The 15,896-nt window shown below is 39.3% G+C and overlaps 1 protein-coding gene across 2 annotated transcripts in view; it reads left to right on the top strand.

Moving 5' to 3' along the window:
• Positions 1 to 15,896, top strand: part of DNM3 (dynamin 3) — a 533,795-nt gene that overhangs the window by 428,843 nt on the left and 89,056 nt on the right. For both annotated transcript variants that reach the window (XM_059147002.1, XM_059147003.1), the window contains one exon: positions 10,342 to 10,453. In XM_059147002.1, coding sequence (XP_059002985.1) covers positions 10,342 to 10,453 — 112 coding nt within the window. The remainder of the gene's footprint in view (positions 1 to 10,341; positions 10,454 to 15,896) is intronic.

The raw sequence follows: 15,896 nt of genomic DNA on the forward strand, positions 1-15,896 counted from the left end.
ACTCTTTAAAAAAGAGGGGGGAATGATTGTAGGAAGTTCATGAAGACATTAGAAGAGAGGAAACTCGTGGGTAGGAGAAGAATCAATGAAACAAGATGGGATTGGGAGGGAGACAAACCATAAGTGACTCTTGATCTCACAAAACAAACTGAGGGTTGCTGGGGGGAGGGGGGTTGGGAGAAGGGGGGTGCGGTTATGGACATTGGGGAGGGTATGTGCTTTGGTGAGTGCTGTGAAGTGTGTAAACCTGGTGATTCACAGACCTGTACCCCTGGGGATAAAAATATATGCTTATAAAAAATAAAAAATTTAAAAAAAAAAAAAAAGAAGAGAGGAAACTCAGTGTCTGAGTTTCTGAGTTCTTGTACATGGTGAAGGCAGAGTCCATGGCTGCAAATGCAGTTAGTCTGGTGTATTTGGTAGAAAGAAGATAGATCCTTCTCATCTGGTTGTATGTGTTTTTCCTGTGAAGTATGAAGTGAGATTATCAGCCGAGTGTTAGTGGCCAAGTGCATGTTACAGATTTCAGGGAATGACTACAGAATTCTAGTAGGGATGCCTGGGGAAGTTAGGTGCCCATTTGGTATTTGTAGTTATAAATTTGGAGTGCAATAAGCACAACAGTATATTTTTTTCTCTAGCATTATTTAGAAACGCGGATGTGGGACCTCAGTAAGGAAGTAATTCATCAGAGTTTCATTATGTAAGTGAAATGGTGAACGGAGAGGAAGGAGAGGGACTTGCAGGTTTGCGAGGTAGTAGTCGCAGCACAAACTGAGTCTGCATGGAAGTGAAGACATCGGGAGTGTGCTGATGTGTGCAGACATGGTTGGATCGGTGGATCCGGAGAGGCCCACACCGGAGGCTGTTTTCCAGATTGTCAGAGAGGATAACCAAACGGGAAATTTGATTGATCAGTTTATCATCGATACTCTGCTATATAAGTTGATAATTAATTGTAAAATTGATGTTTATTCATTTAGAAAGGAAATCAGTGGTCAATAGGAACTTGCTTCAAATCTTGAAAAACAAGTTCAGCTTAACCAAACTTGTTTTTAGTAGAATTGAGTCGATATACTATACTTTGGTCATAATAGAGTCTTTTGGAATATACATGAGGGAAAATAGAGGGGCATGACTTGATAGTACATATATGATAGATTTGTGATTAAGTCTTAAGTCTTACGCTGATACCCAGTGGGCACAGTTAATAGAAGATGGAACTCTGGCATGGGAACTTTTGAAGTCTGTTTAGCTCTATAGTATATCTTTGTAATGACATGGGAATATTATGTCATTATAAAAAATACAGACAATGCAAGCCTGGAAGTATTGTGAATATAGTACTTGCCAGAATTGGAATTCAGAGCATCTGAGCAAATTGGGAAATGGGCTAGACTAACTAGATGAAATGTAGTAATGCTAAACATAAATTTTATTTTGTTTTAAAATAGTACAGGAGAAATCTGGTTTCATAGGAGATCAAGCCCAAAGGGCCTAAAGGCAGTGAGAATAATGAATAATAGTAACTTTGTATTTTGTATATTTTACCTGCATATTTACCTGATGCTGGGCGTTGTTCTAAGCAAGCTATTCACACATGTGACCTTATTTTATTATCATTATAAGCCTAAGATAGATATTGGTGTTATCCCCATTTTATAGATGAGTAAACTGAAATTCAGAGAGGTTTTCTTACCAAATGTCCTGTAAGATAATAAGTGGCATATTCTAGATTTCAACAGGTGTTTTTCATGGTCTTTACTATATTCTCCTAGCTGGTGCTTACTTACAGTAGTAAAAGTTTACAGTCTGAAAAGTAGGCAGAAATTCCACCACATTTCTTCCTTGCATCTAGTTAATTTTGCCTCTGGGGATTGGTGATCAGTTGCTGGCGTGTCACTTTCAGAAAATCCTTTTAAAATAGAGCAAATCCATAGACAAATTTAAAGGATGTTATCTAGAATCGTCTTCATACGAGAAACATTTGAAAAAATTGGCTTGGAGACTTAGAAGACTTGAGGAACAGATAGTGTCTGAACCCAGATGTTTAAAGACATGTCATAGGTAAACAAGTTAGACTTCACATTTTTAATACTTAAGGATATTCTTATGACACGTGACTGAAAGTTCTACATCTCGTCAAAACACAGACTCATCGTGTGGTCATGTTCTCTTCACTGTAGCACTTAAAACCCTTTTACCTATGGGATAAAATTACTCATGCTCATTTTTAATGTTGAGGTAACTTTTATTTTTTAAACTATAAAACACGTGGTTCAGCTTGATTTCATAGTGAAATCATTCAGAAGCTCATATCTACATGATTGCAGTTGAAATAGACTAAACAAAAAACTTCAGTCAGTACAAATTGCTGTGGGTTATCTATACAGCTACAGCGTGTGGTGAGAACCTGGAAGCTACAGCCGCAGAATTTATGAGACTTCCAGTAAATCAGCTCAGTTCAGTGTTTTAGACCTGTATCCAACTCTTCTTGGATGTCTAGACACAGCCTAAGATGAGGCTTCGAAAATGGGTAAAAACGAAGCAGCCAAAGCCACCAGAAGCCTTTGACCCTCTTCTAATGTTTCAACCAGATAATTATTTTCCCTCTCAAGAATTTGGCTCTCCTTTGAGGGGAAAAAAAAATCAAGATTTTTCCATGTGAAGAGACCCTGAAAGAAAATACTCTGGAGAAAGGTCAGTGAGAATGGGCCAAAGCTGAATTCTTCAGATCTGCTTGGAGAATGTGGAAAGTCTGCACCCTCGCCACTTTTCGTGCTTTCCAGCTGGCCAGAAACTGCCGTGGCCTTTGTCCAGCTCTGCCTTCCCCGTACCTTTTACATCTTAATGGGACTCACACTGTGCACTGGAAATGCCTCAGATGGAAACTTAAATGGTAGCTAAAAGCTATGGTAGAGGTAATTAGATCATTAAAAACTGTTAAATTTTGATTTCTATCAAGATCATCTCTTACCCTTTCGGCTCTATAGCAAAGACACGGCCTTTCAAATTGGACAACAGTAAACTTTCCTACTTGGAGAATATATTTCCTTTAAATATGTCCCACTTTTCATTAAAAGTGCTTATTCTGCTTGTTGTGGTTTTTCCCTTCAGACTTTTTAATCTTAGATTTTCTGTGGAATGTTAAGGATTCTCTCAAAGATAGAAAATGTTGGTTTTAAACATAAACACGGTCCCAGTTCATTCCATAGCTCTTTCGTTCGTTCATCTGTTCCCTCATTCATTTGCTCCACTCACTCAACAAATACTGGTTTTGCGGAGGCCATAGGCCAAGGACTGTGGTAGACCCACCCTGCGCCGTTCACTTGCTGGGCCATGTTGGGAGTCACTTGATCTCTCTAAAATCTGTCTCCTCAATGAAACATCTCTGCTACCAACTTCGCAAGGTCGCTAATGAAGGTGAAATGAAATGATTTCTCTTTTAAGATGGTGAAAAATTAGAAGCTTCTTTTATCCTACTCTGTCCTTTGCTGTATCCAAAAGATCACACACAACAGAGATGGAAGGAACAATGTTAATCAACTATTTGCAGAACGCCATGGAGTGAACTGGATTGAAATTTTATGCGTGACCATTGCATGCTTTTCCCTGATTAAGAAAAATGGAGCAGGGCACCTGGGTGGCTCAGTCAGATAAGCGGCTGCTTCCAGCTCAGGTCATGATCCCAGAGTCCTGGGATCGAGTCCCGCATCAGGCTCCTTGCTCAGCGGGGAGCCTGCTTCTCCCTCTCCCTCTGCCTGCTGCTCCCCCTGCTTATGCTCTCACTATCTCTCTCTGTGTGTCAAATAAATAAATCTTTAAGAAAAAGAAACAAGAAAAAAAAAAAAAAAAGAAAAATGGAGCTAAACAGGAAGACAAGAAGAAACTTCTATACTTCCTCACTGAATCAACACAAGAAATGTGGATACTTGTGCCAACCAGAAATCCAAATAGCCAACTCTACTTTGAAGCCAATTCAAAAAATGAGTCCAAGTAAGAATTTACAGATGGGGAAGTCCAGATAGAAGATGCCTAATGATAAATATTTATTCAAGTTAAGCATACAGAGTTCCATTTAAATAATTGCTTGCAAATGTAACAAAATTGCTTACTAAACTAAAAAAGTGAACTCTTAAAGAGATGTGAAAACAATAATTCAGAAATAATATTTGAGATATTTCTTGATAGATTAGCAAATGTGTGAGATAAAGTGACAAAAAGTAAACCCTTTTAAATTCCTCAAGAAGTCAGGAATTACTGTTTTATTTCTGAATTTCATATATATAAAAATGAATTCAGAGATGATTTAGAAAACTTAAAGATAATCGTTTTAAAAAGAAGATAATCTTTTACCTGTAGAACCGAAAACCACTAAAAAATATAGAAGTCAAAAAGACAGTACTTTTGTCAACATAAGCGAGGAAAGAGGAGCATAAAAAAATAAGCTTATGTCAAAATGACAAATGTAAAACCAAGCCATATAGCTACGGCAAGAATAAACAGGATTCCGACTTTCCTAGTCATGGACAGTGCTTTTCAGATTGCGATGAAAAAGAAAACCCAACTATATTGTTGGCATTTACAACCAGTGTATCTTTTTAAAAAGTAAAACAAATGGATAAAAGTAAAAGATTAAAAGAGACAAAGCTATGTCAGATTAATATTAATAAAAAGTGAGAAATCATTCTAATCATGATGAAATCAGAACAAAGAATATCACTTCTATAAACATGTTGAAATACTTACCTCTTTAACAAAAATATTAAAGCTTTGATGGAAAATCACTTTTAAATTATAAAATATGCAAAGGTATTTTAAAGATGATAGTCACTATCTTTATGGGTGTGATGATGTTCGTTATTCAATAAATATTAATTGAATACCAACTAGCACTGGTCACTTTGTAAGACCTAAGAATATAGTGTAATCAAACAACACACTCAGATATGTCTTTCCATTTATGAAGATCTTGTTTTATGCCATTCAATAAGATTTTTGTAATTTTCTCAATTAAAAAATGTATCCTATATATTTTATAGGCTTTCTCCTAATATGAATGGACTGTTTTCCCATATCTAAGTTTTAGAAGTATAGCCTATGTAGTGTTTTGTTAAAGCCACTGGATTTTGAGCTAATTTTGGTAATTTACATTTTTTAGGGAATTACTAGTTTCCTCTAGGTTCTTAGTTTTGCCATATAGGATTGCCTATAATACTTGATTTTAATTTTTTTCCATCTTCTCTCTATTTGTGGTTATGTATTCCATCTGTTCTCATTTGAGATCTTGTATATTTTTGTTTTCTCCCTTAATTAGCATTATCTATTCTTAAGGGGGAAATATTTGTGGATGTCTTTATTATCTTTATGTTATTTTTATATTTCCTATTTTATTAATTTTGGTTTTAATCTGTTAATTCCATCTTCTTGGCTTGTTTCGTTTTATCACAGTTTTATAATCCTTATAGATGAATATTGACTTTTTTTCTCCTTTCTGTAAATAATGAACATATTTAAGATCATAAATTTTCCTACAATATTTGCTGTGTTCCGTTGGTTGGCTATGATGTGTTTATATTTTTATTGTTTTCTAAACAATTTATAATTTTATTTTGTTTTTTTTCTGTAATATAAAGGTCATCTAAGTATATATTTAAGGGGTTTTGGGGTCTCTTCTTTTTAGAATTTTTTTTATTTGTGATCAAAGAATGTGATCTATGTAGTCTCTTTTTTAAAGTTTCTTTTTTTTTTTTTTAAAGATTTTATTTATTTGACAGAGAGAGATCACAAGGAGGCAGAGAGGCAGGCAGAGAGAGGAAAGGGGCTCCCCGCTGAGCAGAGAGCCCAATGTGGGGCTTGATCCCAGGATCCCCGGACCATGACCTGAGCTGAAGGCAGCAGCTTAACCCACTGAGCCACCCAGGCACCTCTCTTTTTTAAAGTTTCTTAAATATGGTATTGTATATGTGTGTAGGTCCAAGTGTTAAGACTGAGTTTTGTAAATGTTTTGTGGATAATGAAAAATCTTTATCTTCTATTTGCTTACTTTTGTCCACTATATTTGTCCAATTTGAAAAGTGTATATTAAATTTTTTCTATATTTATATTTTAATTGGTTACATACTTATAACAGGTTCTCGCAGTAGCATTTGCTTTCTTTCCTTCCCTACTATTTAATATGATACAGTTTTATGAGTATTTTCCAATCTTCACAATCATACTTTATACCATTGTATAATATTTCTCTTTATTCTATTTAGGGCTCTTAAACTGTTTATCTTGTTCTGTACTTTTAAATTCTATCTTGTCTATTATTAATATTGCCATTCTTAAATTTATATTCTTTGTTTTGTGCTTGTCTGATTTCTCTTTTCTGTTCTTTATTCTTCCAAAAAATATGTAACTTTTTTAAACCTAAATTAACTAACTAGCTGAGAGAATTCAGTCCACTGTCGTCAATTTCATGATCAATATACATAAATGTATTCCTGCCATCTTATAAAAATTTCTTATTTTGTTCCTCCTTTTTTTCTTATGTTTTTAACGATCAAAAGACTGATACTTTCTCCTTTTTCTTCGGCTTTAATTCGAGAGTTCTATCGTCCATTCGATCTCATCGACATTTCCATTCATCACCAGTACATAGTCCTATCCTTCCATGAGGCAAATCATCGAATATTTCTCCCCCAAACCCTTTCTTCTGCTTCTCCTCACACCCACTTCTCCTAACAACGAGACCCCTGGAATCCCAGGCACCCATCAGAGAAGACCTGGGGAGCACTGTTAGGTCCTCCTACCGTCCCCCAACTTTTAGACTACTTGAATAGTGTGTCTCTTGTACTGTAGGGCTCTTTCTGTAACCCTTCTACTGCGTATTCTTAGATGGTCAATCGTTATTTATTCTGATTAACTCTGCGGATGTTGCAAGTTCCGTCTTTTTCCCTCTTAACCTTCCCTCACCTCGACCATGCTCTGCACGTCCGTTTGGCGCAGCTGTCCTCTCCTGCCTGCTTAGGCACCTCTCAGTTCGGGGTGTGGGGCTGTCCCAGCTGGGGATAGGCCTCCACGGTCCTCTTAGGACACCATGAATGCCTCTTCATCGCCTTGGGCCTCTGCCTGGTCGCACCAGCGCCAGTCTACCTCTTTCTCTTTTCTAAGCAACTTGCGCTCTCCTTACAGAAGACTTTTAAATGTTTTATTTTTTTTCAGAGCTCAAGAATTGTATAAATGTATGTCTGCTTGATACCTTTTCTCATCAAGCACACATGAAATAGTACTTAAATTACGTAGACTCAGATCTTTTTTAAAAATCAGGTTAAGATTTTTTTTTTTAAAAAGTAGTTTCTATTTTATAATGATTTCTCTCCCCCCCACCTCCCCTTTCTTTTTCTGGCAGTCCTCCTATTTACAGGTTAGGTGTTCTTCCCGCCACACTTTCATGTCTTCTCTATCTTTATATTTTTTAAAATTCTCCCGCAAGATCTTGGAAACTGTTAATTCTAGGCTCAACGTTCATCATCCTTTCCCTCAACTTATCTACTAAATATTTTGACTTAAAAAATAGTATTTGTTTAGTTTCAGGAGGTTTTCCTTGTACCCTTCCAATCCTGTTCTGCATTCCCCGGCGGTTCTGCACCGATACTCTGTTCTCACTGCGCTCTTCATTCTCGCTTTCTCCGGCCGTGAGACCTCCTTATCAGGTGTCCTTTTGTTTTGCTTTGTTCGTTGTGACACAGGTCCAGCCACTGGATACTTTAAGTGGACTGGTCCTGTGAGGGCAGGAAGACACAGATCGTCCCAGTCAGTACAGGCCCCAAGCAGGCAAATGGTCGTTTACATATTGAGGCGCCGGGAGGGAACCTTTCTTTTGCCTTAGGGTAGAAAAAACTCAGTCCCCCACATTCCTTAGGGCCAGAGGGCTGGGACACCCAGGAGTCCTGTGATCCACGCGGGACAGCCCAACCCAAGGCATGGTACGTGCTGGTCCTTGCCTCCGAGTTTTCCTGCTGTGGTCCCAAAGCTCTGTTCAGCCCTGAGCAAGAAAGTACCACAACTATCTAGCCACCCCGTACCGGAGTACCAGTCCCAGAGTCTACTGCACTCAAGAAAAGAAGATGTGCTTGACCTGAGTTAGAAGTGGAGGGGAAGCAGAGCACGGTTATGTCATCGTCTTCCCAGAACCCCCTGGGGGATATAATGATAAGCATAAAAATGGTACATTCCCTGTCCTAATGTTGTTGCTTTTGGGCTAGTTAGGAAGATAGACAGTATCTAAGTAAATAAGCAAGTGAATAAATAAGTAAGAAATAAAGAAGAAAACCCACACATAATCCTGAACTCACAGCTGTGATTAAGAGCTGTGACGGCCAGGTGAAAAGAAACAGGACCTGGGATTTCAGGAAAGAGAAGGCCTTCGTCGGGCAATGAGGGCAGAAGGAAAGAGCTACAGGCAGAGAGTGGTACACTCAGAGACCTTGGGAGGAGGCATGGCACGTTTGGGGAGGCAAAAGGAAGCCAGAATGGCTGGAACAAAACAAAACAAGGCAGAGCAGAGTGTGGAAAGAAGCTGGAAAGGAGGGTAACAGTTATGGGCCAGACTGTGCAGGGTTTGAAAGGCCACGATAGACAGTGTAGTCTTTCCCTAAAAGCAGGTGACTATTGAGTGTTCGACTCCACGGGTAAGAACATCGGATTCCCATTTCAGGAGGTCGGAGGATTCTGTGTGGAGAGTAAATCGGAAGGAGCCCCGTGATGTCGGGAGCCCCGCGGGGAGGCCGCAGTGACGTTTGAGGGCGGGTGATAGTGTGATCAGGAGGTGTACTTTTTAGGGGGGCAAATGAAAGAGGGTATGAGAGGGGAAGGTTGTTCATTTGTTCGTGGCAGGGTGCATCTGAGACAGTCAAGCAGAGAAGTCAGTAAACACTGTGGATCTGGGGCACTGGGGGCAAGAGATACCCATCTCTGAGCCATCCGAGGTTAATTGTACACAAAGGCTCTTAGGCATGAATGAGAATACCCTGGAAGAGAATAAGAAGAGAAAAAGACTAATTTCTGGAATTCTGCTGGTATCCATCTGAATTGGATTATCTCTTCTGGAGGGGTGAATGGTAATGCATATCAGTGTCTTTAAAAATGACTGTAAGTTTGATCCTCTAACTCTGTTTATAGAGTTATAGAGTTATAAGGATCTATCCTACAAAAATAAGAGGAGTAAGTGTGAAAAGTTTTTGGATAAAAATACTCACTTAAGCATTATTTCTGATCATAAAAAAAAAGGAAATTACCTAATTATCTAACAATTGAAAGAGATTAAGGAAATTATCATACGTTTATACTAATGAATATCATGCCATTCTAATTTGATGTTTATAAAGATGGCATAAGTAAACGAACCATAACACTCTCCGTCCTTTTGTTATGTCTGTAGTACCTGAATGCAAAATTCTATCTGCATCCAAACTCTGGTTAATGTTATTTGGAGTGTGAAAGAAGAAAAACATTATATTGCCATTCCTACTTATCTTTATAAATACACTTCAAGCATTTACTTATGCCATCTTTATAAACATCAAAGTAGAATGGTAAGTAAAAAAGGAGTCAGATTTGGAGAGAGAGAAGGGGGTTGAGAGACCTCAACTGTGTGAAAGACTGATAGAATGAGAATATAAAAAAATAAGTTTATCTGTAAACGGTGAAAAATGGATGATTGTCACCATACTTTTATCTAGTTTCCAAATCTTTCTAAATGGACATGTATTATGTCTCATGTATTATTTTACTGTTAGGAAAAGAAATAAAATTACAACATTATCCCAGTTGTCAATATGCACTTTACAGGCATTTCACTCTGTTGAATAGTGGTTAATGTTTGGGGTTTTTTTGTTTTCTTTTCACGGTATCAATGAGTGTTTCTGTTTTGAATCTAGAATAGTATTTTAGTTAAGATTATTGCCACACCTTTTAAAGTTTTATGAGCCACGTAGGCCTAGCAAATAATTTCCGAAAATTGATTGATTACTAGGCAACAGCCGATCGATTCTGCTGACCTGGCACCGAGTGTATCATCTTGAGAGCATTTCTGTTTCCTTCCCTTCCCATGGCTTAGCAGTGCAAGTGGCTCTGAATTCTGTAAGGTGACGTTTCAGAAAGATTACATAATAAATATAAGAATTTGCTAATTATTTTAAATACAGTAGATTGTTTCTGTTTTCCTCCAGTGACTGTCAGAGAATTATCCATTTGGACTGTCATTTGTTTCATCATTGTCTGCAATGACATAAAATCATTTTGAAGTTGGTTACAGACTAAAAGTATGATTTTATTTTTTTTTTTTAATTCCAGGAATGTATACAAAGACTATCGCTTCCTTGAGCTGGCCTGTGACTCACAGGAAGACGTAGACAGCTGGAAGGCTTCTCTCCTAAGAGCTGGGGTTTATCCCGATAAATCTTTAGTAAGTTGCATTATATCTTGTATTTTACTATCATTAACTATGCTTAAGACGTAATTCTACACACCAGATAATGGAGAAGCTAGTTCTCTTTTGACTTAATTAGTTTGGAGCCGTTCTAAGTAATACTTTGCTTATATTTCTTCTCTCCATTAGTTCCTGGAAATTTATCAGTCTGTTTGTTAGAGAAAATGCCCTCCTCTGCCGTAAAACATAGTATGTGTCATCTCAGACCAAGAGAGGATTTGTTTTAACTTAAAATCTTATTTTCCTTTATGTGGTATTTCACACCTGTCCTAGTGTTCAGCTATTAAGAACATTCTTCATCTAGTCATAGTATGTATAGCATGTCCCAGCACTATTTCATATCCTTAAATATGCACTTATTGTTATAAAAATCTCCGTCCTTTTCTTATGTCTGTAGTACTTGAATGCAAAATTCTATCTGCATTCAAACTCTGGTTAATGTTATTTGGAGTGTGAAAGAAGAAAAACATTATATTGCCATTCCTACTTATCTTTATAAATACACTTCAAGTGTTTGAAATCACTTCCCTCATTCAAGTTAATAAACAGAACTTCTCTTTGTGTTCTTTGGGAAACGTCTGGATTTAAATTTCAGACGCCCCCCCCCCCCATGTGGGCACACACAGCGTCAGACGACGGTGCAGGTGCGCGGCTCTCGCTGCTTCCTCCCTGTTCCCCGTAAGATGTTGTGTCCAGGCGTCTCCTTGGAGCGCAGGTGCTGAGACCGAGCCTTGGGGAATGGGTCCAGCTCCACCCTCGTGCCGCTAACTTGGCTCTAGATCGCTTTCTGGGACCCGCCATGCCCAAGTCAGATCATTTCTAGGCCCCATAGGAAGAGTCTTCTCAGAAGAAGTCTGAAATATGGGCGTAAGAGGTACAATTAAGGCATCTCTGGAGGAACTTTAGACTTGACCACAGCCCCGAGGGGGCACTGGAATTTAACAGAGTTCCAGACGTAAATGATCGGGGATTTGTGCCTAAGTGTTCCCCGGTTGCTGTTCTGATGGCTCACAGGTAGACCTCTGAACCCCATCCCTGCCTACCCTTGCCTGGCCAGTTCCTAAAACAGCGGACCCCCCCCCCCACACACACACACATGCCCTGTGCCCTCCAAACGAGGTGAAACAAGACCCTTTGCCAGTGATATCCAAACACAGACGTATCTGTATGATTTCCACAATCGCCCAAATTCTGTCATTTGTGTACATATTTACTTCCATAGCTAATGCATGTGAGGAATCATTTAAAAACTAGGAGGACAACTTACACTTTTGTTATTAATTCTAATCATTTCCTCTTACTCTTCCCTCTCCGTTGACGGTACTGTGTTTAGTTTCACTAAGATTCTATATTAAAAATATACATATACTTGATTTTTTATTCATTCAATCCCATTTCCTGTTGAGCCAATGCTTTTTTCTAAGCACCAATCAGAGCACTGGTGCTCCCGAGGTAAACAATAAGGTCCCATCCCCAAGGAGCAGACATTAAACAAGTGAACGAGTAACTGTGTAATTAGTGTGATTTTGAGAGAGTGATGCAGTCCATAAAAAATAAAGAAAACTAAAGGGACAGATAGAGGGGGGCGGGTAAGCTTTGTTTTAGTAAAGATGGTGAGGGAAAGCCCCTTTGAAGAGCTGCCATTTGAGGAGGCGCCTGAGGGAAGGGAGTGAATGAAATGAAGGGGAGACTATTTGTGGAAAGGACTAGCAAGGGCAAGGCCAGCTCAGTGTCTCAGAACAGCAACAAAAAGTCAGTGAGTCTGGAAGACAACGAAGGAGAACCAAAGCAATTGGTGGTTTCCACGAGGGGGGTCAGGGCAGATTATATTGGTCGTGAAGGATATGGAGAGCATCGGAGTTCTGAGTGAGATGGGAAGCCCTTTGAGGGGTTCGAGCCAGTTAACGACATGATAAGATGGACATTCTCTAAAAGATTATGTGGCAGAGTATTATAGGAAGCTACTCCTGTGTTCAAGCAGAGGTTTTAGGGTCAAACTACTGAGACTGAAATTCTAGAAGTTCGCATGTAAGTTGTGAGACCTCTAGCCTTTTTGTTTCAAAATTGCCATTTCTAAAATGGAAATTTCAGGAGTCTCCTACAGCTTGGTTGACAGGATTAAGAGAAAATGCAGGGATAGCATGGAACAGATGGGCACAAGTAAGCACTCCATTTATGGTGGTGATGATAATTACCATTCTCATCATGGACTGCTTTCTTCAACAAGTAGGTGAGAGCTCAGTGTGGATATTATAGTGTAGCCCAATGAGATCATAAATACTTTATGCTATTTTCTATTTCTAAATAATGTTTGGTTGTATAAAATGTTTATGTATGGGCGTATGTTTTCCTACCATGCAACAGTAATGTTTGTGAAAGTTTTTTTTTTTTTCAGTTGTGCTTTTATCAAACGCACTAGACAAGTTTGCTATTGAAAGAAATTAGGTAATGCATCTCCTCCGAAGGAAAACTGTCTCAGAAAAGTAAAATCACCTCCCTATCTCTGGTGAACGGTGTTTCATAAATCTGGATTTTCCTGTGTCCATAGCTCTGCACGCCAGCAGGCGGTCAATGGAATATTGGCTATTTTTTATCAGAATACTCAATTTCCAGCGAATCTAGAGTTGTCCTACACAATCTATTTGATTCTTTCTACATCATTCTTGTTTATAAATATGCTTTTGGTACAGTTGCTTGGAAGGTTGAGACAAAGGGGTTTTTTACTATATGCCAAAGACACGACAGGAAATGAAACTTGGCAGTAGGCCATGAACATTGCTTTTCTCAGTTTTCATCATAAACAATATTTGCATTTCTTATGCACCATGTAGTTCTGGAGGTTACATTACACGATTGCTTGACTTTCAGACTTTAAATGGCAGCTAACTGCTGAAAGCAATCTGAGTAGAATGCTTGTGTCAACATTCATTTTGTGAGCATGCTTCGATTTGGGGGGAAGGATACTTTGGGGTACGGTTACTCCTAATTTAGAAGGATTTGATGAAAAAGTCAGATTAACCTAATAACAGATGTCTCTCTGTAAGTGAATTTTTAGGACTTCTGGTGTGTCATTTAGGTTTTATATCAATAAACCATTGAGTTGACAACAAATCAATCACTATTCTAAAAATGAAACATTTATTTATCATTCGTGGGCGTAAGTCTAGACTCAAGAAGTTCTGCTTTCTATACAAAACACGTCTATGTTGACTGGGGAAACATCTACAAAGATCATTTTTAAGAATTGTGTAATTTTGGCTTCCTTTTGATAAATAGCCATCACCCCCATTTTGGTTTTGTATAAACGTTTTTTTCAACTAAGATTGCCCACTTTTTATGACATGCTTTTCCTTATATTTTTCCTATCATGTCCACAAGATGGAATGTTTCTGTGTCACTTGCATCACAGTATTGGCTCTGCTACCTGGTGTTTTCTGTCCCTTGGGTTGTTTCTCTTGGAGTGTTCACGGGTTTTTTTTTTTCTTTCTTTATCTTCCACTCTCTTCTCTCCCTTCCTTCCCTTCATCCATCACTGTTATTGTAGACTCGAGAAATTCTAATATAAAAAGATGTATTTCTTACTTTATAAGAGTTTCAAGTCTAGTGGAAGAGAGGGCTGCAAATAAATAATTACAACGTGGTAAGCACAACAGTGGATATCTGTATAAAAGGCAACAGCCCAACTTGATTTCTATATGGACTTTCTAATTACCTTTTGTCCCTTAATCTTTTTGGATCCAAAGGAAAATGTAGACTTCACATTAGAGCAGTGTGATGTGTGGCCCTAAAATGGAAATAAGGAGTCCTGGATTTAGGTTCCAACTATGACACTGTTGAGTGGTTAGGTCCTCTTTCTGAGAAGTCATAGTACTTTAAAAATGTATTGAAATCTGAATTTGGATTTAGATTTTTGAGTGGTTAGGTCCTCTTTCTGAGAAGTCATAGTACTTTAAAAATGTATTGAAATCTGAATTTGGATTTAGCAGAGTTTTAGTTCTTTAACTACTCTTTCCTTTGGCCATTAAATTAAAATTATAACCACTATACAATTTTATATTGTCAAATAATTGAATTGCTACAAAATGTTGAAGTAAAGGTGTTCCTAATGGAATTAGTTCATAGTATTTGGGGTTTTTTTTAACTAATGAAGATGAGATAAAAAGTATGTGTGTGCCAGTATCATAGGCTACAATCAAAGAACTTTTAAAAGATTATTTACAGGAAAAAAATGTGTGTACATGCATCAGTAGGTGTGAATATGCATAAATGTAGATTTCACTAGATATCTAAAGAATGTGACATAGAAAATGATGGACTTTTCTGGCACAGTTTTGTCAGCTAACGGCATGACTTAAATTGTGTATAAACACTAAAGAATTCCAAATTCTTTGGAACATTTTGTGTGCAGAGAAACGAGGCAGACTTTAAGCCTGACCTGCTCACGTTTGAATCCCGATGCTTCTACTTACTGGCCGTGTGGCTCAGGCAACTTACTTAGGTCTTCAATTGTTTATTCTTTTTCTTAAACTCAGAATAATGCTACCTTCGCTGCCTGACTTTAGAGGATTAAGTGAGCACTGTTGCTGCCCGTGGGTGAATGTGCTCAATGCCACGTAGCCTTTATTATGATGAAAAATTATTAATGGTCCATGAAGCCCCAATTCCCAGTGTAGCGGTTCACTTTTCTTTGCAAAGTACCAGCAGGACTTGGGCACGCGAAAGAGAATTTCCTCAAGTGTTGGCCGAGGAGGCAGGATTGCCTACGGGGTGTCTTGGGGTTGGGCTGCCCTGGAGCCAGGCCGGCTTGGAAGGCTCCGTTGGTCCGTTTGTCCGTCAGGAGTGAGCCCAGGGGGCCGTCTGTCGGGGAGAGTGAGGACCCACGAGCCTGCCCTCTGGTGCTGGCCCACGGGCTTCCTGAAAGAAGCAGCCTTCAGAGTACTCGGCGCCCTGGAAATAAATGTGGTGCAAATTCCGCCTTGCCTGTTTGTTACATTGCGCACGTCAGGATTTCTGAGGGATTCCCGCTGGCTCTGCGGCCGGACGGTCCTCCGCCCCCAGGCACGAGTGAAGTGAGGAGAAAAGGCGGCAGGACGTGAACCTCCGGATTCCAGGCTTTGCCAGGCCCGGTGAACGCCTCTAGGGCGGCTTTGGAGACTTCAGACATTCTTGGTGGAAAGACTCTAAAACTGAATGTTTCTCTGTGGCGGATAATCACTGGCCGGGGGAGCGGGGGTCTGCGCATCGTCCGCGGGCGAGAAGACGGCTGCGGGACGCCCCCCGGCCTGCTGAGGTGTCGCGTCGCCGGACCCGCGCTCACGCACGCCCCCACGGACACGCACGAGGCCCGCACTGGCCCGGCCGCCGCCGCTCGCTCTCGGCGCGTCCGCACGTCAGGCCGCCACGTGGCCGGCTCTGCAGT

The sequence above is a fragment of the Mustela lutreola genome, chromosome 14 (assembly GCF_030435805.1).
Source record: "Mustela lutreola isolate mMusLut2 chromosome 14, mMusLut2.pri, whole genome shotgun sequence".
Lineage (NCBI taxonomy): Eukaryota > Metazoa > Chordata > Mammalia > Carnivora > Mustelidae > Mustela > Mustela lutreola.